Below are 26,444 nucleotides of genomic sequence, written 5' to 3'. Positions count from 1 at the left end.
TTACATTTTGTGCTTTTATTGTGCTTGTAGCGAGGTGTACGCGCAACCGAACGCTGAAAATTTGACGTAGTTGACTCTAAAAGATCGATGTACAAATGGGTTAAAACTAAAGATTACGTGCTTCTTGTTTTTTTTCCCCTCTTTTATTCATTTTTGCAGTTTCTGTCGGCACAACTGCGGCATAATCGCGGATACGGGTACCAAGAACACACAAACGTTTAAAAAATGTATCTTTTGAGAGCTTATCAAAGTCAGAGAACGATGAATCGCAGCTGAGAGAGGTAAGAATTAATTTTGCCGGCACTGATGTCGACTTTGAACATCATTCATGCCAAACGTTGATGGCATCATTAATTCTTCGAATTATTGCGTGATATTCCACCTAATGTTAAGAGCACCTGAGAGTGTTCAGCGTCTAAAACTGAAAATCTATATTTTTTACCCATATTATTTTTTTGAACTGTATTGCACTGTATGGAGAAGACAGCTGGTAACGGGACAGAAGGTTTGGATCTGAACCAAAAAAAATTCTGTCATTGAAAAAGATGGGTTCTCTTTTTTGAAAAATTTAGGCGTAAATTGAGGAGATCCGTAAAGAAGGGCTTAAGCGTGACGTAAAGCTGCCCTGTAATGTTGCAAAATTTTACCTCTTTTACCTCTCTTAACTTTTACCTAAAAACTTATTCCCCTATTCATTAAAGGGTGTATGTTTGATCCTAAAAAATTTCATGAAATTCTCGTAAAATCTTAAAGAAAATTCACAAATAATTTTCAAATAAAATGTGCAACAGTGCAAAAGCTGTGGAGTAAATGAATAAATCGTAAAATTCTTAAGTAAGTCGTAAATCGTGAGGTAATCGTAATCGCAAACTTTTAAATACAATTAAATTTCTCTGGCTCTCACCTTTTCAATAAATTTTTGGGTGATTTTATGGTTACGTACTTGAAAATGAGTTCAAAGCAATAGTTATTCTTGACGGAAATAATAATGAAAGAAACGAGTATATTTAAAAAGTTCTATTTATAAATTTGAAAAACAGTTTCTACATAAAATTCAATAAATCTCTCAAAAGCAGGCACATTCATTTCGATGGTTTAGGCCTGAGTATAAAGCAAGATAACAAACTATTTGGTAAAAGTGATGAGATAACATTATTCGAATCCACTGACATCATTGATTTAAAAATTTAAGTCATCAACCTGAAAATATTTCTTGAAATATAGCAACCCATTAGGAAAAAGACTGACTGTGATTCAACCGTGTTTTACAATTTAAAAATAATTATGCTCTAAACTACGGTTTCCATGAATGAAAAGTTGTACGGCGTTACAAACGTATAAAAAGATGAAATTTCAGAATTCTTTATAAAAGCGCATCATCATTAAAGTTGTAAAGATCATAAAGAACACATACTTTAAATCTAATTTTTCTCTCTAAAAGCTAGGTGACTAATGATAAAATAACTGAATAAACCTACGAACGAGGCAAAGCACAGGGCTAAAATGCAATACTTGGATTAAGAACGACCCTTCAGGCACGCGCGCATTCACTCCGAAATCCTTAAGGATAAAAAAAATAAAACATTCACGCATCATTCGAACACGATATCTAAGAATCATCGAATTAAAACGAAGAATCCCAGGGGCTAATATTGAAACAGGCACCATGGTCCGTATAAAAAGCTAGGGACTAGGTATAGAGGTACGATAGTTAGGAGGATTTTAAGGCAATCGAGTTTCGGTGGAGGGTTAGAACGAATGCTCTTGGAAAATTGGACAGTGTGCATTGCTCTCGAAGAAATAGGGTTGATGGCGGTTGCCCGTTTAACCCTGGCGGCAGCTGATCATGACTTTGATGGTGTTGTCCGCCTTCTTGCGGGCAGCTTCGAAAGCGTCGACCGTCTGTTCCAGCTTGAAGCTGTGGGTCACCAATTGCTTGACGTTGCACCGTCCGGATGCCACCATCTCGAGAGCGATTGGATAGCTGAAACAAACAAACAAAGGGTGGTCAACTAAGCAGTCATATTGTACCTTCCTGAGAGTAGTATCAAAAATAGACTGCATTTTGCAATCAGGAACTGCAATTTCTGGTTCATTGGTAAAAACACTAATCTAAATAGGGAAACTAACGGTGCATACGTTGTTTCTAACCTGAGCCAGAAATTGTAATTCCTAATTCCATAAAAACAGTCCAAATGTAATTTTCATTGGAATCGGCTTACCGATGGATTTGAATAGACTACGCACTGGACAAAGTAAGATGTGAGCACCAGGAGGGCAAGTTTCCTTATTATTTCATGAAAAACAAAGTTAAAAGTATTGCACCAACCCAGAATGAACACATCAACAAAAGGAGCACTGTTTTTTTTTAAAAACATCAGATTTTGGAATTTGAGCTACCATCACCTATCTTAGCAAGAAAAATAGTGTTGAACCCTGCCAAAAACTTCTCAGACATGAAAGGTAACCTAGTGTGTGCCGCGATTTTCGATCTATTGCCATGCGCACCGAGAGATCGTGACTTTTTTTTACGGTCCAAGTATTGACGTTTGTACTGCATTTTGCAACTTAGAACTACAATTTCTGGCTAAGTTTAGAAATGACGTGCGTACAATTGAATCGATTATTTTCCAAATCACGAAAACGCCAATCTCTATTTTGGTGGTGGAGGGGCTTTTTTTTCTTTGTTTTCTCTCGTATTATCAAAAATGTCTGATTTCAAAATAGCCTTCTAAAAGAACATACATTTTTTGGAATTCGAAGATTGTCAATAAAGCGAATAAAACGGGTTTTTCTTGTTTTTCTCGCATTCGCAATTTCGGCGCTTACATTATTTGGAAAATGATAGGTTCAATTAGTTTCCCTGTGCACATGGGTGTTTTTACATATGGGGTAGAAATTTTAGTTCCTAATCGTTAAATGTAGTCCATTTAACGTTCGCACTCCGTGTGTTTCAACGACACTTGCGCTTATTGTTAGATTCCTGCCGAATGAATCAAATGCAAGAGCGAATTTGAGCTCTGAAATGAGCTCTATTGTAATCATTGGTCCCACGCTCAGAAATCAGAGGCGTAGCTCCATATGCGGGCTCATGCATGCCTCACAATGCTCGTTATCACGACATCAGATAGAAGTGATGTGCCGCATGATGCATTGATCGTGCATGCATAAACAGCATCGTGCTCGCAGAGTTGCATCTTATATAGCGTTAAAAAATCAGGAGAATCTACATGTTTCCCAAATTTTTGGGGGCTAAATAATTAACGGAGATTAAAAACTCGATAGGTGACGTAATACAGAAGGCTGTGCTAGACTATAGTTGCATTGAATTTACTCTCATTGTAATGATGTAGTGGTGCAGCTAGGAATTCTTAAGGGGGGCAGGGTCTATTCAAAGACGTGACGGTAAATTAACATTATTTTGAGCACGTCCCTGATAATATTTTATGTCTGTCCTCCGAAAGCCAAAAAAAGGTACAATTAACGAGGCTGGGGGGGGGGGGGGTGTGTCCAGACCCCCTGGACCTTCCCCCCCTTTGTCTACGCCCCTGTAATGATGGAATTGGTGTTTCCTTACTATTTCCAAAAGCTTTGAGCACTATTATGTGTGTAAACTGGAGCGGGAAGAGAGATTAATTTTGATGATACTTACTCATTACAATACCGGAAGACACTCTTGATGTCGATTTCCCTAGCACACGCATTTACCAAAGGAACGGTGACCATCTGTGAGCCCATTCCAACCAACATTAAGGTACCACCAGTTCGTGTAATCTAAAACAAACAAAAAAAAACCCCGGTAAAAATATGCTGATCATTTGGTATCCACTGATTATACTTAATGTACTAAAAATGTTGAACAACTTTATTGGCCTTCTAGGTTAAGAAATAATATTTCGATAGCTGTAATTTTTAAAAATCCTGTTTGTCGTCTTGGCAAATGAGAATGAACAGTAATTTCTGTTTCAGTTCCTTTTCTCTCATAGTGCAATACGTTTAGGGTGGGTGGCTTAGACCTCAGAGCTACAGAGTAATAATTACGATGGTTAAAGGTGAAAAATGTGTACTTCAACTGCATCGTTATACAAAATTTCCGGTTAATTTTTTTTCAAGAAAACGATGTAAAATATTTGCTAGAAATTTTCCGAAAATACGTTTTAATGGATGTGGAGAATGCCCGGCAAATTTCAAGAAAAACTGTGAACTAGTTCCCTTAAAAAATATTGCATGAGCAAAGGTTTATCATGTCGAAAAAAGATACGCATTTTTCGACTTTTGCCATCGATTTTTTATGCCATATACTGGATAAAGCAACTCCTAATACGTTTGAAACCTCTACCATGTTAAATTTTTATTAATCGCCATTTATTCCACCTTCAGAGATGCTATTTTTTTTGTTACTGTGCTAAAGCAATTCAAGCATTTTTATAAATCCCACACTGTCAATCAAGTATCTGCCTGCTCTCAATCCAATAGGAACACCCATTTAAAAATGCGTTTATTCGATGATTTTGTAGATATTCAGGTACCGTACCACCCATGGTGTCTACTAGTCATGAAAAAGTATAGTTCTTTGATTGAAGGTACATTCCACTATCAACAAGGAGGCGGAAATTTTGAAACACTGGAATCGAGAATATGTTTTCGTATAATTCTTCGTTGATCTTCCTAAGTGTGGTACTCACATTGATTCCTATGGTGATGCATTTTTCATTTCCACTGCAGTCAATGGTGACATTAGGGAGATCGCCGATAGCTGATCGAATGCGCTCAATAATAGAGGATTCTTCCTCCTTGGCAGGGTCTACGACTAGTGTTACGTCAGCGCCACAGTTCTTGGCAACCTCCAGCCTTCTCGGGCTCCGAGCTGAAACAAACATGCATACGGAATTTTATTGGCCAAAAGAATTTAAATAAGACCTTCATTAGCACCATGAATTGAGCAAAACATGGATGAAATCAAATTGATGCTCTTGTTGACCGTTCTGTCAACACAGACAGTCGATTCAGTCCTCCCGACCAAAAAGCGCCTGCTGATCTCTTTGGTTTGTATAACCAAGCTTTCTTTCTTTATGACACCAAGTCTGACCGGTTGATGACTTCCATTTCCAGTTTGTGAACTGAACGGATAATTTGAAGAAGGGTGTAACCACCAAGTGTCAAGTCTTAAATCACGAAAAACTTGAATTTTTCTACAACTCATCGTATTTATGTTTTTAAAAATGTATCAATTTACCGTCGGTAATAAGACCATGATCACACAAGAAGGGTTGGAGAAATTGGGCAAGAAATAAAGTTTTAAAATTTTGCTGGACACACCGTCCTTCCACACAACCACTCAGTGCTGCCATTTAGAGTAGTATTCGAGAACCAAGTAGAATACATTTTCGGTGGGAATATTTAATAGCATAGTTTGTGGCCTCACTCATGGTTTTTTCATAAGGAAGCACCCTCAGCTGGGAGAGAGGGCTCGGAAATACTTACTTTCTTTTTCCCTTGAAGCAGACATCAAATGCTGAAAGAGACGTTATTGTAAGAGCAATTCTGGTAGAATTGAGCGGTTTTAAAATGCGTCCACACTTAAAGAATAGTAATTCGACGAAATCCCATCCCTGAAAAGGCGGTTACACCCTCCTATATAACCCGTTCAATTCGACGGCCAAAGTTCAAAACTACGTATCGCCGGTTGCAAAGTTGCAGACTTCCGGCCATAATTGGATTGAATTTTGCAAAAAAGAACCAGAAGCATCGCAATGATGCTAAAATTGTGCAACTTCATCCTTTGCAATAAAATCACTGAAATCATGAAAAAGGATAAAATTTACGTGGTAATTATTATCTTAAATTAACAGTTTTTAGCAAGAATAATAGAAACTCTTCAAGGATGATCAGGTTTTTCTTCCAAGACAAAAAAAGTTGCACAATCTTAGCAACATTGTAATGCTCCTGGTTCCTTTTCGTAAAATGCAATCCAATTCATTTTTTACTTGGAATACTAGTCAGCTTAATTGCTTGAAAACATCCTCGATTTTTCTTCTCTATTAGCAGAGCATTCCTTAGAAATTTCAAACCGTAAACTTGGATTGCATCTCTTCATTAAAATTGAATTGGAGCTGAAATTTTGAAACGCCGCAATGGAGATAGGTGGTTTAGCCCTTCGGCCATCTAATTGTGATGCGTATGACTGACTCACCTGTGCAGACGACGAATGCTCCGTAAGCTTTGGCAGCGAGGACTGACACAAGTCCGATGGGACCGGCGCCGATAACGAGAACTGTTGTTCCCAACTGCACTCCTGCGCGGCGGCAAGCGTGGACACCGACGGACAAAGGTTCCAACAACGCACCTTCCTCCAGAGAGACATTGTCGGGCAACCTAAAACAAATTCCATCCACTCTTTAAACTCATTCAATTTAAAAAAAAGGAAAAGAAAAAAAAAAAATCAAGGCTCTCCCTAAGGGTTTCGGGAGGATAAGGAACTTTGGCGGCTAGTTGTCGCAGATAGCCAGAAAGTACTCTGTGCGTCCCTAACTCCGATACAGTAGACTCTGGATTATCCGGCTTTGTATTATCCGGACTCTGGATTATCCGGACTCTGGATTATCCGGATCGATTTTGCAACCATGGAACTACGTACGCATTCCGATAAGTGAGCGGATCCGTGGAGAAGCGGTCGCAAGGCATATTGGCGCCTGCAAGGCTTAAGGAATACTTCACGCATTGCGCCAAACAGTGAGGTCGGCGGCGTGGAACGCATTAGCGCCTACTAGATTGCATAAATACTTCTCGCATTACGCCAAACGCAGTGCAGTCGGTTAGTTAGCCTAAAACGCACATTAGCGGCTTCAAGACTGCATGAATACTTCACGCATTGCGCGCTTTAATCGTTGTATTGTAATTTATCGTTGTCGGCTACCATTCACAATCACCATTGAGTCGTTCAGTTTGGCGTTAACCTTTTAAATTCGTGTTGGTATGTACATGATGTATACATAATAAGAATACTGTGGTGTTGGTTGGTGGTGTTTGCGTTTACTATTATTATTCGGATTTCTTTTTCATCTGGATCGGGCCCGGCATCAATTAATCCAGATAATCCAGAGTCTACTGTACCATTATTTTAACTCTCTGGAATGCAAGTTGCATACCCACGCATATGAAGGCAAACTTCATTATTTGGAACACGCTTAAAAAAATCACGTCCGGCCACCCACTGACCAATATGAGTTGATTCTGGCTATTGTATCATGAATTAGTTTTTCGTCATGTGTGATGATTTTATTTTAATCCTCATCTCACCTTTAATTTGCACAGGATTGTGATATGTTTGATCAACCGGCTGGAGAGAATTATTTTCTTCTTTGAATAAAATGAAAAAAAAAAAAAAAAACCCATTATTTTTCTCCAAAATCTTAAGCATTCTTAAAGTTTTCATCTAGCTCGGAAGATACTTTTCAATGATCTCGTATTTGAATTAAACGTCAAAAATGAATTTGAGAATATAATTACACGTGAAACTCAATATCGCAAGTCCTGAAAATCTGTGAATTTTACAGCGTACTAAAATTGTAAGTGAGCACTTACTTGTGGCAAAAATCGGCGGCGTGTACGTAGTATCGGGCTAGGTTTCCATCATCTGGGGGTGTGGCGCAGAATGTGAGATCAGGACACAGGTTGTATTTGCCTTCTTTGCAAAATTGGCATCGCCTGCAAGGTACTCCAGGCTCTACTGCTACTCTGTCGCCTGAGAAAAGATCGATAAAGGGAACGTTATTGATAATCGGAATCATCATCTTTATCATTGATTTTAGATAATAAAGCACGAACTTACATTACTCGAAAACAAAAATAAAAATAAGTAAGCGAAAGAGTTATGTCATTGATGTCTCGAGAGATTTTTCCCGGCATATCTTTCAAAAATTTCAAAGAGTAAAATTCATCGCAAAACTTTTACGAAGCTTAATATTTAAATCAACTTTATGGGAATTTTACTTGAGAGGTGTCCCAAGATTTTACCATTCGGATTGTGAAACCCTTCTTTTCAAAACGATAATTTATTGACAGTGGACTGGAAAATTATACCAATAACGGAATCCCTGATAATTACTATTCTTGCGAAAATATATCAGTAACGCTGATGCAAAGTTTTAAAAAAACATTTTTGACACCGCAAATATTAAGTCATACAATTACGTCAAAATTATAAGGATTATCTTGCAAATGAGAGACTCTATGGCATAGATTCCGTCTGAATTTCGGCATGGAAAATGGGCACGCACATCAAACCACTATTGGCCCCTGTCCATTTGAACCACCGCGCTCTGAAAAATCTAGGTAGGCAAATTGAGTGATTTCGGAGTGACGCCAGTTGCTTTTATCAAGCTGCTATGCGCTCACTCTTGCATTTGGACTCCATTTTGCAATTAGAAACTATTTCTGGCACATCTATAAAAACACATAAGTCCAAAGGGAAACCAATGGTGCACACGTTGTTTTGAAATTAAGCCAGAAATTGTTGATCCTTATAACTTATGGTCTAACTAACTCATTTGAATTTAGTCTGCTGGCTGCGATATAGCTTGTTATGGTCATAGCGCACATTTCAACAACTTCGCCTTCAAAAGTCTAGGTAGGCAAATTGGGTGAATCAGGAGTGAAAATAGTCGCATGCACCAGTTTTTCAGTGAGTTTCTTTGAACGCGGACTCCAGAATGCATGTATTAATGTTTCTTGTGGACTGTGGAGTCGGATCAATTTCGGTTTGGCTCACCTTTCTTTAGGTGTTTAACGTTTTTGCCTACTTTGACGACTGTGCCACTGGCCTCGTGTCCGATAACCATGGGGTCTTTGACAATGAAATCTGCGATTCTTCCATGTTCGTAGTAGTGTACATCTGATCCACAAATTCCAACGTATGCCATCTGCAGTAAAACCTCTGAAACAACACAAAAGACGAACATTTAGGTGAAATCACGAAGTGATTTGTGCGGTCCCAGGTTGGATAGGCACTCGCATTCTTATAGTATAAAAGTTTTCAATAATCAAAAATTTTAATGGCCTAAGAATATCGTAAGATTTGAATGGGCTTGTAAACGGTTTAATTTCTCAATTATTGTGTATTAGGAATTGGTTATCGACGGTGAAACTACCAAGCCACGTATCTCGTTTGCAGCGTTCGAAAATCTCCGCTAGCATTTTATTGTTTGTGAAGGAAAACAAATCAAATCATTCCTTGGAGTTTTCACGAGGTTTTCCTTGCACAGAGAAGGAAAATTACGGAAGTTTTCAAGAATTGATTTTAAGTGGTTTTCCACTTACAAAATCAAGTATGACAAGAAGTCTGCAATGTCGGAAACCGAGATACGTGGTCTAGTAGTTTTACCGTCGTTATCTTTCATTCAGTTGACTGTTCTTCCAATTAGCAAATTAGCTGAATTTTAAGTGCGAAAAACTCAAAATGGGAAAAAATACAGCACCAAGCTCTTAGTTCCGTTGTGAGGAAAACTTGATCGTATGTTTAATGCTTCACCGATAGTAGGGATGGGGGCAGTAGCGAGGGGGAGGGCAGTAGCGAGGTGTGAATGATCGATTATCGATATTTCCCCATTTGAAGCTACTGTAAAGAATCGATTATTAAGGTGTTCTCTGCGAACACCCTGTTTATCGATCCTTTCCTTGGGTTTAAATGGCAGATCAATCGATACATCGCAAAGCACGCCACGCCTATGGAGGGGGGGGGGGGGGTAACATGCAGATAATAAGAATGGCTGCTCACCATCTTCCTTGGGCTCTGGGATTGGTCGTTGTTCCTGTAACACACAAAAAACAATGATTTTAATTGACCGTTCCACACAATGCAAATTTTATCGCTCATAAATGAGTATTTCACGATGAAAAAATAGCGTTCCTCGATGAGGTCGCCACGTGCCTTGATTCTACAATCGTAGTTTTCCTGACCTGTATGAAAATTCAAATCTGGCGGAGACAGATTGTTTTCGAAAGTTTCCAAGGGGAAAAATCTCAAATTTGATGAAACAATTTGTACAGGATTCAAATTTACATGCTTATTTTCCCTTAAAATGAACAATTTCTTGGTGGGAACCAAAAGTATTTTCTATCTGGAAAATTTGTCAGATAACATGAAGAGGCAACATTTTTACAACCCTGTAATCACGCTGGTTATTTTTTTCTAAATGCGATCCAATCACATGTAAATATTGTATAAAAAATGTAGATATTAATCAATGTTTTTGAAACGTTCGGAGACTTTGAAAAGTTGCAACGAAGGCACACATTTTCCGGTCTCGCACTAGCTGAAAAACAATTCTCGGCGTTTTTACCACGGTCCGTTGGTACCTTTACCATCTCACTTTTTTACCAATTATTGGTAATTTTACCAAGACAGACTGGTAGGCTTACCTAAAAACCGGTATTTTTACTGTTTTTTCCAGGTAAGAATACAACTTTTATTGGTAATCAATTCCCGGTAACTTTGCCATTTTATCTCGATAGTTCTACCACAGTCGTTAAAAAATATTGGCATTTTTACCAAGGTCCAGTAAAATTACCGAAAAAGTTCAATAATTTTACCAAGATTTCTCGGTAAAATTACCAATTCCATAAATGGTAATTTTACCAAGAGAAAACTGGGATCAAATAGAACCCTGAATTCTTGGTAATTTTACCCTTTTCTTAGTGAATACACCGATATTTTTTTTTCAGTGCAGCCGTCGATTTATAATCTCTGGGTAGAGCAGTTTCAACGAGGCGAGTTGGGTGAAAAAGAGAAGTTCTCGACCGAGATCCCGAACTTGTCAATTTTTCATATTCTTTATGTTCGGCAGCGGCTCCGGCTCGTAAGTCTTTCGGGAACGCCGACTCCCATCCAGGGCATCAAGGCTGCCAACACCATACCGCAGTTTATCATCTTTTGTTCCAACTGGAGAATTCTCAACTTATCCATTGTTTGTAAATTGTTTTTGGAGTGCATGCATTTTTGAAACTTATTAAAGTACGAACTGCTTCACTTTGCGTTGCGGAAACCTCCGTTTTTCACTTTATCGGAGTTCGTTTCCCGATGTTATCGTGGGTGGTGGATCGTCTGTTCTATTTTCCTCAAAGCGACTGTTAACAGTTTCGTTTTTCGCGATGAACGGGGTGGTAAAAGTTTCGCGAGAAAAATTCATCGTGTGAGCTTCCCCATGCGTGCTTTCATCATTATCTATACACAATAAAAAAATTCTGTTTTGAAACAACTCGATACTTTTTCGGAAATAATTTTTTTTAAAAAATCTTAAATGTGCTGAGATATACGTGCGCTCTGTCGAAAAGTCATGTTTTTCGTGAGAATTTTTTTCCTGTGAAGTTGTCGAGAAAATCATCTCCAATATCCCGGAAATTCTAAGTTGAAGGTAAGGCAGCTTTCCCAATTTAACACTTAAATTCTCAATGTGACCGTACTGCGGACTGATTATTGAAATTGATGGACAAAGTGATAGACGAAGAAGACATAGGGAATATGGAGCGATCCTGTTGGTTGAAATGGGTGGTTCCTATAGACTAAGGGAGAAAATGAAGGACTAACTATCGGGTCTCTCGTGGGTCGTGGGTGTTCGTTAGTCTATGACCTACCTCGTTTGTCCATTGCAACCACCCGCTTCCACCAATGAGATTCCTTCATATCGTTTGTCTTCTTTGTCTATAGCTTCGTATACAAATTTCAATAATCGGCCTGCAGATCGTACTAACCGTCTCGGGGAAAAAAGGATCTTCTTTCTCGGTGGCAAAGAGCTTGATGCAAAAACGGCTTTTTTCGCCCCCCTCTGGAAGTTCTTCAGACTTTGTCTATTGATTACTCATACTTGAGCGCTTCTTTTCCCAAATTTTCAGACCCCCAAAAAATTTTGGGGGGGAGCTAGGGGGGGTGGAAGTCAAAACCTGTGAACCTCGATATCTCTTGAACAAAGAAAGATATCGAGGTCCGGTTTGGACGAAAAATCGTCTAAAATTGCATACTTTAAGATTCTAAACGTCGAAATCCCGATATCACATTTTTAAGTCAACATATGTGCTTTTTTCCAGTTTTTAGGTCTAGAAAATTTCTTTTAAACGAAAAATTTACAAAGATCTCAATTTTTTATTTGAACCAAAACCAGTTTTTTAAATTGTTCGTCTTTTTTCGCATCCAACGAGTGGTCCATTAAGCTGGGGAACCAAACGGTTCCGGAGTTATGATCGATTGAAGTTTCCGCTCAACGCGCGCCGACCGATTTTCGCGCGCAAAAAAGTCGGATTTGACTGTTATTAGATCAGATTGAATGTTCAAACTGAGCAAAATGCTTTATTAGGGACTCATGAGGGTCGCTGAGTTCAGAAATTACCGATACTTCCAAAAAATTCTCGTTTTTAAAATTGCAGCTCCGCAGCGCTATTTTAGAGGCCCACTGAGCGCCGACCGGCCGCTCAGTGGTCCTGTCCGAAGCTGCAATTTTAAAAACGAGAATTTTTTGGAAGTATCGGTAATTTCTGAACTCAGCGACCCTCATGAGTCCCTAATAAAGCATTTTGCTCAGTTTGAACATTCAATCTGATCTAATAACAGTCAAATCCGACTTTTTTGCGCGCGAAAATCGGTCGGCGCGCGTTGAGCGGAAACTTCAATCGATCATAACTCCGGAACCGTTTGGTTCCCCAGCTTAATGGACCACTCGTTGGATGCGGAAAAAGACGAACAATTTAAAAAACTGGTTTTGGTTCAAATAAAAAATTGAGATCTTTGTAAATTTTTCGTTTAAAAGAAATTTTCTAGACCTAAAAACTGGAAAAAAGCACATATGTTGACTTAAAAATGTGATATCGGGATTTCGACGTTTAGAATCTTAAAGTATGCAATTTTAGACGATTTTTCGTCCAAACCGGACCTCGATATCTTTCTTTGTTCAAGAGATATCGAGGTTCACAGGTTTTGACTTCCACCCCCCTAGCTCCCCCCCAAAATTTTTTGGGGGTCTGAAAATTTGGGAAAAGAAGCGCTCAAGTATGAGTAATCAATAGACAAAGTCTGAAGAACTTCCAGAGGGGGGGCGAAAAAAGCCGTTTTTGCATCAAGCTCTTTTTTAGGAGTGCTTCAGGAACTCTAGTGAGTGCACACTCGTAGAAAATTCGGCACCAGAAAGTCCTCTAACATCCTTTTAAATGAATGAAAGATGATTGGTAATTTCGAAAAACTACATTAGCTATATGTATTTCCATAAAGTTCCAGACAAAATGCAGTTTGCTATTATTCAATTCTATACGTTAATCTCCTTATTATTTTTAGTGCATGAACATAAGTTTATCAGTCAATTAAAAGGTCTTATCAATTTCCCTACCTCACGCGATTAATTAGTTTTGCTTAAAAAATGAAATAAAAATGTGAATGAAATAAAGTTGGAGATAAGATGGAATCCTCTAGAAAAGTTTCAAGATTCGAGAAATCGAGCCCCACACGCACTTGAAACTTCAACCTCTCGAGTGACCGATCGCAGATATTTCAATAAAATGCATGATGCTGATAAGAGAAGCTTCTCTTCAAATTCAAGTTCAAAAAGTTCTCGTACGCTCGGCGTGTTCGATAAATGATTAGGCAATCAAATTCTAACAAGAACTCACGTATTTTTTCGCTAAACGAATTGTTCACAGAAGATATATCTGGTAAAAGTAGCTCTTCAAATATATTCTGACTGAGCATTGACAATAAAATCCGACTTTAAAACTAACAATGGACCACTAGACAAGGTACGAGTTAAAGGATTCTGATACATGTTTCTTAACCAAAATTTCACGTAAAACACGACTCGCGCAACAGAAATTACTGAAACCAACTCCTAACGAAGATATTAACGTTTTTATTTCACATTGGTTACGAGGAATTTGAACTGCCCGCTCACGAGAAACTCAAAGCTCTACGTGAGTCAAATCGTGCACTACAACGGTTTCAACAAGATTCTCAATCGAGCAATGTTCATTGCCCACCATGTGTTGTTCAAACTATAAACAATTTGCTATAGCTGAGCCTAAGCGTCAAGATTGAGGTTGCCAGATTTTTATATCGCAGAGACTGCAATGATAAAAGTTTAGCGCGCGATGTGAATCACGTAGAGTATCGAGTTTTCATGAGCGGGTGGTTTCAATTCACTCATCAAAAATCATTAAATATCTTCGTAAGGAGTTGATTGCGGTAATTTTTGTTGTGCGCATCGTGTTCTGCGTGAAATTTTATTTACGAAACATGTATCAGAATGCTGAAATTCGTACCTTGTCTAGTGGACCATTGCTATTTAAATTCATCCAAAGTAATTGGAAAATGTAATTAAAGTATCGTTTAAGAATGATTGTGAAGTCTTTTCACAATTTCTTAATTTCATGAATTCCAATTTCATAAAGTTGTTAAGTTTGAAAATTAAACGTAAGTTAACTGAAGGCAAGGTTTTTTTCTACATATCCAGGAAAAAGGGAACAGAAAACACATTGGTGAGATAGGCGTAGTGGTAACAAAAATATAGGGAAAAAGAATTTCGCGTCTGCCTTTTTTTTCTCTTTTTTCCTTTTATTTAATGTTTCAAGAGCCTGGAAGTAAGAAAACCCACCATAAAACAGGTTTATGAAGTAATTAATCTTACACCAAAGATTTTTCTAGTCGTCCTCGCAAAAAAAAAAAAAAATAAAATGAATTATTCTTACGCTGCGCATTAAGAAAACTTCTTGTTATGTTTACGAAGCGACTCATTTCGGTCACGACAACGCGATCTTTGTGATGAATTCAAATTCAACTGATATATTTGGTGATTTTTTTTTTTTTTTTTTTTTTTTTTTTTTTTTTTTTTTTTTTTTTTTTTGGAGAGAATTAAGTTTTCTGGTAATTGGACGGAATTAAACAGAAAGGAACCAAGCCACATCGGGATCGAACCGAGAAAAAGAGGCTTAAAGTTTAGCCCCTACATAAGACTCAATGTAAAAGATAAACTTCAAGTTCGATTTCTGCAAAATTTGCTCCAACAAAAACTTTGAATTTTTGGCGATAGACAGTAGAGCAGTGGTTGAGTTCAAAACCACACATAACTCAATTTTTTCTAAAATGTGGGTTGGTTCCTTTCTGCTTAACTCAGTCCAATTTAAGTTCATTATGATGGATGTACATTTAAAATCGCGTTCATGAGTTCTGCCGTTGACTTCATATGGATCGTCTAAACTCATGAAATTACGACTTCATGAGACAAGATTTATTGCAACAGCGCACAGAGTCGTTAGCGCGAACTGCGCCTTACCATCGTATGTTTGCACAGCGTCTCAAGAGCACTCCTAGTTCGCGGGAAGAAAACAAGAAAAAGACAAGTAGAAAAAAGTTGTGCACCTTCTTCGCGGGTATGCAGTGCCTTCTCGAGAAGTTACGTCACGCACAGGCAGCGTGATACGTTGAAAGACCGAAAGCTCGACTTGGAACGAAAAGCGAGATGTTTTGTATTAGTGACCTGGTCCTAGCTCATCTGAACTCTTCCAGACTCTTCGGCAGACGCCTGCCTTTTTTTCCTTGTCTAATCTTTCAGCATTATTAATTTTTTTCTCGTCGTTCTGAGTGAACGAACGAGCCCGAACCGTCTCGGGCGGACCATCGCAATTTATTACGCATATTTAGCCGTGTCAAGTAAAAACGCCGTATGAGAATTCGAACGTTGCCAAATTTCCTCTCAGAAAGTATTGATCTTTGAAGAGAGTTATGAATATTTTTCCTTGGAATTTTCAGACTTTTTAGATCAAATGAATGTATTTCTACCAAACGGAACTATGTGCATCAGTGGCGTGGCGTGAATTGCGATATATCGATTGTTATGCCATTTAAACCTATGAAAAAATATCGATTATCAGGGTGTTCGCAGCGAACACCTTAGTAATCGATTCTTCACCATAGTTTCAAATGGCGAGATATCGATAATCGATTATTCACGCCACGCCACTGATGTGCATTATGAAGTGAGCCCTGTTATGCATAAATTCTTATGGGTCGCAGGGCTCATGTCGTAATGCACATACTTCCGTTTGATAGAAATACGTCTAAATTACGGAAGAAATGAGCTGAAAAATCGGAAGAGAAATATTCATACATTTTCCTAAAAATTCGCATTTTTTCAGTAGAAATTTGGCAACACCTGATGGCTCATATGACATTCTTTCTCAGCACGGCAGTATTGATCGACGACCTCCGGGCGACCAAACAGAGATAGGAAAATTACTAAACGCAAAAAACTCAGAGGAGTGATTTCAGATGATGAACCTGTTGTTAATGGAAGATGTTGAGATCTGTTAGCGGGTTGATCAATGAATTTGACAGATAAAAGAGGCAAATAGAAAATGGAGGGATTCTATTGGTAGGAGCGGGCGGTTGTAATCGACTGAGGCGGTAAGTGATAGACCATAACTAACGGCAATCCACAAGAGATCCTATAGTTAGGGGAGAGTGGGGCAAAGTGGAGTGGTTTTCGTAGAATGGCGGAAAATCATAGTAGAATGAGATTTTCTGCCCATATTTTTGATCAAACTTGATGCTGAGGATATAAAGTATCATACTTTCAAGAAATTTGGTAATTTTTTTTAAAAAAAATCCTCGAAAAATCAAGGTGAAAAAATATTGCTGATTCCCACTTTGCCCCACCATAGCGGGGCAAAGTGGAAAGCAACATGGGGCAAAGTGGAAGGTAAGGGACAAAGTGGAATAAAGAGCTGAGGATGTTTCAGAAACGAGAGAATGTTTACCTAATCAGGTGAGTAAAAAAGTAGGTATGAAAAATAATGGAAAAAATTAGGTACTGCTTAAATAAGGAGAGAACAACGGTGAAAGGAACAATTGAGATTTTATTTAAATTTTTTTTTCTAAAATGGAAAATAATACTGAAAAATAAATATCGTACAATTTGACAAATTTAAGTAGGAAAAATTTGACTACAAAGGGAATCTAATTCAACTCAGTCTCATAATCTTTTCAAAATTTGTACATTTATAAGACTTTGAAGTTTACAATTTAGTTAGGTACCTGGTGCTGATTGGGTTATCAAGAGAATGATAGTGCCACTGCCACTTTATATTGGATCCCAACTGACAATTTACTATGAGGACAAAGGACCTATTTTGTCGTACCGAGAGCACAGGTTGACAAAAGTAAAATATTTGACACATTTTTCATGAAAATTAATACCTTTAAACGTTGAGGAATCAGAACAGAAGAAAAACTGAGCATTGTATACTACTGGGGGCAAAGTGGAAGCTGATATTCCACTTTGCCCCCAAGAGAGTCTCATCGTATTTCTTAACATATTAATTATAAAACATAATTTCACACAATTTTTTAACAGTCAACGTGTGCTAAAGGATCCATAGAATAGTTAAAAATCAACAGAAAATAATTAAGAAAGAACCAATTACCTGCATCTAAAATGTTTCGTCACCCAAAACAAATCGTCCCAGCTGGGCGAAATTTCGAAGCTGAATATTTTAGGTTATTTGTTTTGATTTCAACACAGAAACACTTTTAAATAGACGGGACACCTCAATAGTTTCATTTTCTACACCTAGGGGCGCCCTATGTGTGCTGTATTTTGCTATAACCTCAATTTCCACTTTGCCCCACCCTATCACTTTGCCCCCACTTCCCCTAGTCAATTTTTTCTCCCTTAGTCAACACATAACAACCTCCCGTTTCAACCTATAGGATCGCTACATTTTCTCCTTGTCTTCTTTGACTAACGCTTTGTCTATTAATTTATAAATAATTAGCAGGGGGCAGGCGGATAAAGAATGGTGGTCGCATTTCGTACCCTCTGGACGTCACACGGTATCGGGTACATCGGGTACATGGGCTGGCCGAGGCCGGGGGGGCCGACTCAACCTCGGATTGCACGGCAAAACCCGTACCCTCCTGACGTCACAACGCTTCAAGATGGCAGCCAAAATCGAAATGCGACCACCATTCTTTATCCGCCTTGGGATTAAGGAGGTGGCCACATGGGACGCGGTCCATGGCGGCAAATTTAGGAGGCGGCAAATTTTGCAATTTTTTTAAATGTAGGTATAAAAAAAATCGGATTCAGAAAAAAAAATTATCAATGAGAAAAGGGGACGAAATCTCTCTTTCCTGAGAGTATAGTAATTTCTAATTTTGTCGTTTTTCGGTGATACAAGAAATAGCATCTTTAATTAGTAGTGTGAAGAGAGGAACTAAACGCGGCGATCGGCATGTAACACATATTAGCGCCTACATCCTACAAGACTGCATGAATACTTCACCCATTGCGCCAAACACAGTGCGCTCAGGAGCGGTTGGCGTGAAACGTATAGCGCCTACAAGACTGCAGGAATACTTCACGCATTGCGCCAATCACAGTGCGATCAGCGCTGCGCGACGCAGCGGCGGAAGTTAAAATTATTAAACCACATTCATGTTTGTTCCTTCATAATTTTTTGGTTCATTTCATATCAATGGAAGACCTTGTCCACATAGAGATAGGTTTACGGAACTTAATTTTCGCGCGAAGTTCCGTGAAATTTTGCTAGTAGTGTTGACAGGGCTTTCGCAAAAAATGTATCCAACACGAGTAGGTAAACGCGTCTTATGCACCCCTCCCCCTCCGGCGCGTTCACTTAATGGTTTGGATTGATGTTTCAAAATGAATGAGAAGAGGCGGCAAAATACAGGCGGCCGGGCCCATGGGCAGCAAGTAGGTAAATCCGGCCCTGATAATTAGCCTTCTAGATGGCATATAACGAAACTATCAAAACTTGGAAATTGTTTAGTTTCAACATTTTGGCAATGTTGAGGGCTGAACATTGGAAAAGTGAAAATTCACTATGAGTGTCCTCAAAATTTCAATTTTTTAAAAGGTTTGATAACTCCCAAAGCCCAACTCGATGTGAGTTTGTCTCTTTTTTTATCCAGTTGAGAATGAGTGATTGCGCCTAAAATTACTCTCGAAAACTGTGGTGACTTTTCCTGTGCACATTAAAAAAATCATTCGATAGAAAGAGAATAAAAAATGAAAGTACAGTTTTCCATTCTGCTGAAAAAAGTGTTGCAAAAAGAATGGAGGATTGAAAGTAGATACTTTTTAGTCAGTTTTTGTGCGTATTTAGTGCTCTAAAACGCAGCGCACTCAAGCGCTGTTTTTATATTGAATGAGTGCACTTGCATTAAATGGAATCATTTTGTTTCCGTTATTCATTTAAACACTATTTTTCAAGCTGCGCATAAATATGTGTATCCAGTGTTAGCACTTCGGGCTTTAGGGTACCACTTAGGCTTTAGGTAAATTAATTTGAATTGTTTCTTGGACCTACACAATGAAATGAAACGAGCTGAAGACTATTTAAGTAAGCAATTTGCACTGACAATGAGTATTGAATAAACTAGAAAAATAGGACACAATCTCAATTATGACGTGAATATATTAATTTTTTATCACCTTTTATCTTTAAAAGGGCAATGATTCCATAAAACGAGAATTTAGATGAATGATTGGTAACATGGCTTTGTGGCAGTCTCGGTCAAGGCCAATCTATTCTTCTCGCTGCCCCCTCTTTGTTTACTTTCTGACTGAGTTGTTATAAATGTGACAGTGACACCACTACATCTAAATTGATCTCTTTCGATACTGGCTAATATTGGCTTTAAACTCAGGTCAGCGTGAACCATCGCCTAATTAACTCACTAGGGAGACCACAATAGCACTAAATTGGCAATAAATTTAATGAATTTATCTATTGTATTCTAGGTATCGATCTCTCGAATAATGTAATATCTAATCGTTAGTTAAAAATTTCGGTGAAATAAAATGCTGCTCCTCTTAATCGGACTACATTTAACAATAAGGAACTAATATTTCTGGCTCATCCGCAAAAACATTTTTCTGTTCAGGGAAACTAAAGTCAAAAAATTTTCTTACAGAAATGAGCTGAAAATAGTGGATAACTCGTGGAAAATGTAGTCAATTGCGTCTTTTATCGTTAGTTGCATCTTCGAATCCTTTTTACAATTCTGCAGTGCTATTACGTCCTCTCTATACCTCAGACCCCTTCAATTTATTTGGTCGTGACAAAGAAAATCCTATCCCCGTGAAATTCGTTACGTTATATTGTAATGAAACCGTTTCTTCACTACGTACGCTCTTTCTGCACTAAGCCAATGTTCTTTTCTCAATTTGTCATTTTCTAAGACAATTTTTCTTGTCATAGTAGTTTGTTATTCTGAGCATTAAGTGACATCCATCACGACTTTGGTGATGAGGTGTAAATGATCGATCACTGGAAAAAAAACACATTGGATCTAGAGTCCAGACTCTTGAAAACATTGACAAGAAAAAGGACTCTTGATTCAATCAGATTTAAGCTTAAATCAAAAGGAAGTCCGCTCAAATTATGAGTCTTGGTTCTTGATTCAAGCTTAAATCTGATTGAACCAAGAGTATTTTTTCTTGCCGATGTTTTTAAGAGTCTGGACTCTAGATCCAATGCGTTTTTTTTTCCAGTGATTATCGATACATCCCCAATTGAAGTTATGGAAAGAATCGATTATTAAGGTGTTTATCGATCCTATGCCATGGGTTTAAATCGCAGATCAATCGATACATCGCAAAACCCGACTTGGTGGCGCTAGCACCCGGTCCAAGACTTCAAGCAATAGCGTCATATTGAACGTAGCCGGGGCTGATGGCGCGTTCGACTAATAGGTAAAATGCTTCATGAATTCGATATTAACATCAGAGTGGACGTCGTGGCATATTAAAACAGCAGCCCAAGGTCCACACGCTCGTCGTAACGGTCGTTGACGATGTCGCTTAGTTAAGAGTTACTTACTTCTGTAAATAAATCGTTATTTACAGCAAGTTAAACGTACGCCACGCGTAACCGCTCCTCGGATCGTGATCATGGGTATTGAATATCGATGGCGGAAATCGGAAAATGCGTTTTTCCGTTGCAGCGTTTCAAAATCTCCGACCAAGTTTTATTTTCATTTATTTTTATTTTTTTATACCACACAAGATTTATTTTATTTTATTTTTTATTATTTTCTTATTTTCGATTGTGGGCTGATTGTTGAAATTGAGGGACAAAGCTATAGAGAAATAAGACAAATGAGATATTATGGAGGAATTCTATTGGTGAAAGAGGGTGGTTGGAATGGACAAAGAGGGTAAATAATAGACTAACTGACGGCAACCAACGAGAGACCCTATCTTTATAGTTAGTCCGTCATGTTTCCCCTCAGTCTATAGGAACCAGCATACCAACAATTTCAACCAATAGGATCGCTCTATACTCCGTATGTATCTTTGTCTATAGCTTTGTCTATCAATTTCAACAATCAGCCCGATCTAATGGTTGTAAGGCACCTGAAGTGAGTCTAAAAATAAACTTTTGAGGTGCCCATTAAACCTTTATTTTTTATTTATTTACTTATTTTTGTAAGACAACTAACCAAAGTATCTCCATGAAATTCTCTATAAATATTTTGAAGAGAGGGTACAAAATTCAAGAAAATTCTCATTCAATCTATAAATGAGTTTATATTACTTAAAGATTTTATTAAAAAAAAATCGCAATTGAAGGTGCGCATGTTTCGACTTTGCCTTCAATATCGAGAAGACTTGAGGGTCTCTGCCCATCATTGTTCTGAGGGAAGGAAAAATTCGAATTTTTTCGTCTCATTTGTGTATCCTTTTGTTCTAATTTCAATAATCGCTAGAGAGTCCAAATTGCTGATAGATTCTCACACATAAAAATGAAAGATAATTTGAAGAATAAACTTTCGAAAGACATCAATGGAGACCTTGAATCAGGTTATTTGGAGAGCTCGCAGAAAGAAGTGCAAAATCTTATCAACACTCATGACAACTTATTGCACTTCTGACGCTTTCATTGAAATTTTTGCGACAAGTAAAAATAACCGTAAATTATGAGTTTAAACCGGCTACAGACTCATGTCGATGACATGTCAGCGTGCGATAACATTCAAGTATGACGCGATGTCTTGTTTATTTTAGCCTGTGGGGTGCTTCTCTTATCATGCGTGCTCTACTCGCGCTGCATGGAAAATTACATAACGAAACCATCGATTGATCAGCAAGCTTTTTTAACGTGAATAGCATCATTACCTGCGAAAACTTGGATGAATATCAACGCAAGTTCATTCTATTAAGCGTACGAGCGATTTACCTTTCCTTGGGGTCTATCAATACTGAGCGGCTCGATACAATCAACAAGGTCCACGGAGGGGGGGGGGGGTGCTTCTTTCTCCGGTCAAAACTTCAAAGTCGGGGAAAAAATTTATTATGAAAATAGTGGGTTGAACTACATCTTGAACAAATCTGATAATGGTTTCTTTAAACCACTTTACCATCGTCCCCACTCGACGTGGCTCGGTTTCACTCTGCTGAGCTCTACTTAGTTTTTCGAGGGTTTAAACTCTAAAGGCACCCCCCCCCCCCCACAAAAAAAGTCAGGAAATGTGTAATCAGTTCTCAGTTCTCAGAAGCAGGTCACACCGTTACAGGGTGTATCATGGAGGCTTCAAGATAGAGTATATGTATTTTCCAATTTTTCACAAATATTGCAATTTTAATCTAATATCTAGTTCATTCACTAAGTGCGTGTTTAAAGTAAATTGGCAAGTTTCAAACGTCATTAATTAGAAAAAATCTCTTTGCAGTTTGGGATATCTTTCCACGTAGGTCTCAAAAATAGTTCCTCCCCTGTGAACCAGCGGCGAGGCGTGAATGATCGACTATCGATATGGACTGCATTTTGCAATTTGGAACTATAAATTCTGGCTCTTCTGTAAAAACACTTATGTGCATAGGGAAACTAATGGCACATACGTTGTTTTTAAACCAGGCTAGAATCTATAGGTCTGAATTGCAAAATGTGGTCCGATTTTTCCCCATTTGAAGCTGTGCGGTAAAGAATCGATTTTTGAGGTGTTCGTTGCAAGCACCCTGTTTATTGATTCTTTTCTACAGGCTGAGACGGTAGATTAATCGATATATCGCAAAGCACCCCACGCCGATGCGGTAAACAAATAACTTCGAGAGACCTTGGGATCATCTGATTAACATTTGAAGTGGGCTAGGGCAGCGATCCGTTCAACGAAAACCTGTTCTGCGTTTGGGGAATTTATTCCGCATATAAAACATAAACAAACTCGCAAAAAAATTAAATATTCACTCTTATGTTGTTGGCACATCCATGCCTACAGTTTATAACAAAAATGAAAAAGTAGAGGGGGGTAGAGAGAGAAAGGAATTGGAAGAGAGATGAGAATACTGGGGAGAGAGGGAAGGAGGTCCGGAAAAAACCAGAATCTAGAAAAAAGAGGGGAAATTCTCAAATCTTGTCATGACCATCTCTCTCTTTTCGGTGGAATCGCAAGCAGGCCAATGATAAAAGTGTGAAAAAACTTGGAATCAAACAAGATCATTAATTTTTTTCCCGAGATCTGTTATTTTTCTGTTGCAAACCTACTCATGTGACAAAATATCATGTATTCTCGTATATTTGACACCATTACTGTTTTCTGTTGTTGGTCAGCTCAATGACCAATCCCTAGTGGATATGCTTTGAAGAAAGGGATCTCCGACTTCACGTGATAATTGAACTTTCACCATTTATCCCCGCAAGTAACAGTGATCGCGATAAGTTGCGATTTGATCGAAGAACGTATCGTAATTTTATCGACGTCGCGACATATTGCAATATTATCGGATAAAAAATTGCGAAAAATTGCGACTTCATAGTATTTTGCAATGAAATCGCGATTATATTGACGGCGATTTATCGCAATATCATCGAACAAACAATCGTGCAAAACTGAAAGAAATTTTAACGCGATTTTATAGAGATGAAATTGCGACAAGATCGAGGATAATCGCTCAGATGATGATTCCGGCGATTCCATTGCCAAAAAATCGTACAAGAATCGCAACTTAATTTCAAAATATCGCGATTTTTCCGTTGAAAAATGTTAATTGGGTATAGCTAACTTGTGTGGAGGAGGCATTTGAACTGATTGCATTCAGCCGGTAGCACAGCGAGAGTACGATATGACTCACACATGTTTACGGAGATCTCAAGCGTGCTGGACGAGTTCAGAGAAGGCCAAGAGTTGAACCACGAGCCGGCTTAAAAGTTTACTGACCCGCATCCGAGCGGGACAAACACAACTGAACTCTACGAAGTAAACAAATCGACACCGGGCCAAAACTCAACTGCTTTTAAAATATCTCTAAATGCTTGTCACCGCAACTCTGCCATCCTGGAATCAATCTAATTTTGGCACTTACAAGTCGATGACTTAATCAAACTTTTTAAAATCGGAAAAGGTATGGCGAAGAGCGATATCTGCAAGCTTTTTCACCGGTTCAATTTTGATTGGAGTTTATGAACTGCATTCTTGAACTTCATTTTCCCTTACTCTCACCCCATTGACTTTAAGAGGGGTCTTTTGAAGACAGACTTTTCGAATTGTGGGCATACGTCTTGGAACTCCGTGATATTTGCCGTCAAGGAAGATTTTTTTTTTTTTTTGTTCGTCAGAAAGAGAGAAAATATCAAGCTCCATGCTTCATGCATGCCCATTTATCAAGAGGGTGAGGAGAAAAATTAATAAAAAAATTGAATGTTAAAAATTGATGCAAGCTCTTTGTCAGAGCGGAATTGTGTTTTGCCTGTGGACGATAGGAATCCACTCGCAAAAATTCGACTTTTGATATTATGTTGCATTTTTTTCCCCTATTGAAAAATGTCTACTTTCCTCTCACATGGAACTCTAATATTGATCGTTTAAAATCGGGACGCATAGTCAAATGATGTGAAAATATTGCAATTTCATATTAAAAATAGTGAAATTAATGTGCAAAATTGTTTCAATATTTCCATTGCACTGTGCCGGCCGTGAACCAGTCGGTAAACCCGGTAAACGCAGGAGCCCGGAAAAAGACGGTGGAAAAAACTCACCAATCTAAGATCGTTCTGCTTGTACAAGACAGCGGACAAATTGTCGGAAGCCATAGCGGATCACCTCAAAAACTCAAACGTGAAACAAAAGAACACCAAAACGTGGAGCGTCGTGCGGGTAACTTAAGATGCGCGCCTGTCAAGTTCACCTGAAGCACTGAACTGGCTGCGGTCGTATGGATCAAGTCCGGGCTCAGCGGTGCTCTTATTTTCCTCCGCGCCGTTGACACACACAGTCAACACGGCGACGAGGGGGGCGGGGTGGCTGAAATTCAGATAAGACCGGAGGATTCAAGGTGAAGCCGGTTGGCGGATCGTAGCGGGAGTCGCGCGTGCTGCTTCGAGATGATCCGGGGTCGTCGAGCGAGTTGGCAGCCGGGCTCGAGCCGGTTGCCGGTTCCTTATTATGCTTTCGGGTGCCTCCGATCGAAACGCAGAAGACGAGAACATTCCATACGAGATAAGATGGGAGATGCTGGGCTGGGTCTGGGGTGCCCGCTGATCGCCATGAATGGACCGCACCGCGCCTGCCCGCCCGCGGCTGGGATGCGTTTCGGGTGATGCACCGATGCACTCGCCTGCTGTTGGGTTGGGACGATGCAATGGGTTCATGCATCCTCTTCCTGTGCACTTTCACTGGACATCCGCTGAGGTGAAATAGTTGCATTCAGACGCTCCTATCATTTCCCTACTCGTTCGTTCATCAATCGTCGCGGGGACAAATCTTGAAAAAATGTTGACGAAAAATGAGTGCAAAATGTCCCACCTGAAGCCTGTAGAGCCCCTTTATACTGAGAGACAAGACAACGTGAATCCATTTCTGATTAGTTCCCGTATTTTAGGCCTACACAGTGGCATAAACGGGCATAAAGATTACATTTTCACCGATTGCGAAAATTATAATCTGGAATGGACCGAGGAATTACGGGTTCGGCAAAGAGCAAACGGAATGAGAGAAGGAATGGAGAAAGGAATTTGAGAATGGGCCGATCAAAGATTACGAAAAACGTTCAATTTCTGTAATCTTTATTCCCGTTTGTGACTCCATGCGGGGGTGTTGTCTCGACTGTTAGTACAAAGGGACTCTAAGCGTTACTACATAATGGTACGGGTAATCATTCCTTTGGCAGAATCGACTTTGAATTCACGCTATGTGAAATACAGCGTGAAGGAATGGTAAATTCTATCAATCTTTCTTTTCAGTGTACACGAACCGATTAATGGGTCAGTTGCGTTGCAGTCTCAGAATCGTGTTTCAATTTTAGAGCCAAACACAGCGGAGCGGCACGCGGCGCGGCGTGCTGTCAGCGCGAAACGCGCACTGGCCCCTACAAACCTAACGGGATACTTCACGCATTGCGTAATGCTTGAAGTATCTCCTTAGGTTTGTAGGCGCCAGTGCGCTTTGAGCG

The 26,444-nt window shown here is 39.0% G+C and overlaps 2 protein-coding genes across 2 annotated transcripts in view; one reads left to right on the top strand and one right to left on the bottom strand.

Moving 5' to 3' along the window:
* Nucleotides 1-1,002: 1,002 nt before the first annotated feature.
* On the bottom strand, nt 1,003-25,249 carry LOC109036566 (sorbitol dehydrogenase). Its single transcript, XM_072299751.1, has 8 exons — nt 25,033-25,249; nt 9,776-9,809; nt 8,771-8,935; nt 7,585-7,744; nt 6,194-6,375; nt 4,686-4,867; nt 3,653-3,774; nt 1,003-1,984 (listed from the first exon to the last, which is right to left on the bottom strand). Exons 1-8 carry the CDS (start codon nt 25,084-25,086, stop codon nt 1,825-1,827), a joined length of 1,059 nt encoding a protein of 352 aa, XP_072155852.1. The 5' UTR covers nt 25,087-25,249; the 3' UTR covers nt 1,003-1,824.
* axed (BTB/POZ domain-containing protein axundead) overlaps nt 10,760-26,444 on the top strand; it is a 60,494-nt gene continuing 44,809 nt past the window's right edge. The window contains exon 1 of the mRNA XM_072299750.1: nt 10,760-11,411. The gene's annotated coding sequence lies outside the window, so the exon portion shown is untranslated. The remainder of the gene's footprint in view (nt 11,412-26,444) is intronic.

The sequence above is a fragment of the Bemisia tabaci genome, chromosome 4, assembly GCF_918797505.1.
Source record: "Bemisia tabaci chromosome 4, PGI_BMITA_v3".
NCBI lineage: Eukaryota > Metazoa > Arthropoda > Insecta > Hemiptera > Aleyrodidae > Bemisia > Bemisia tabaci.
This window is presented reverse-complemented; position numbering and strand designations above follow the sequence as displayed.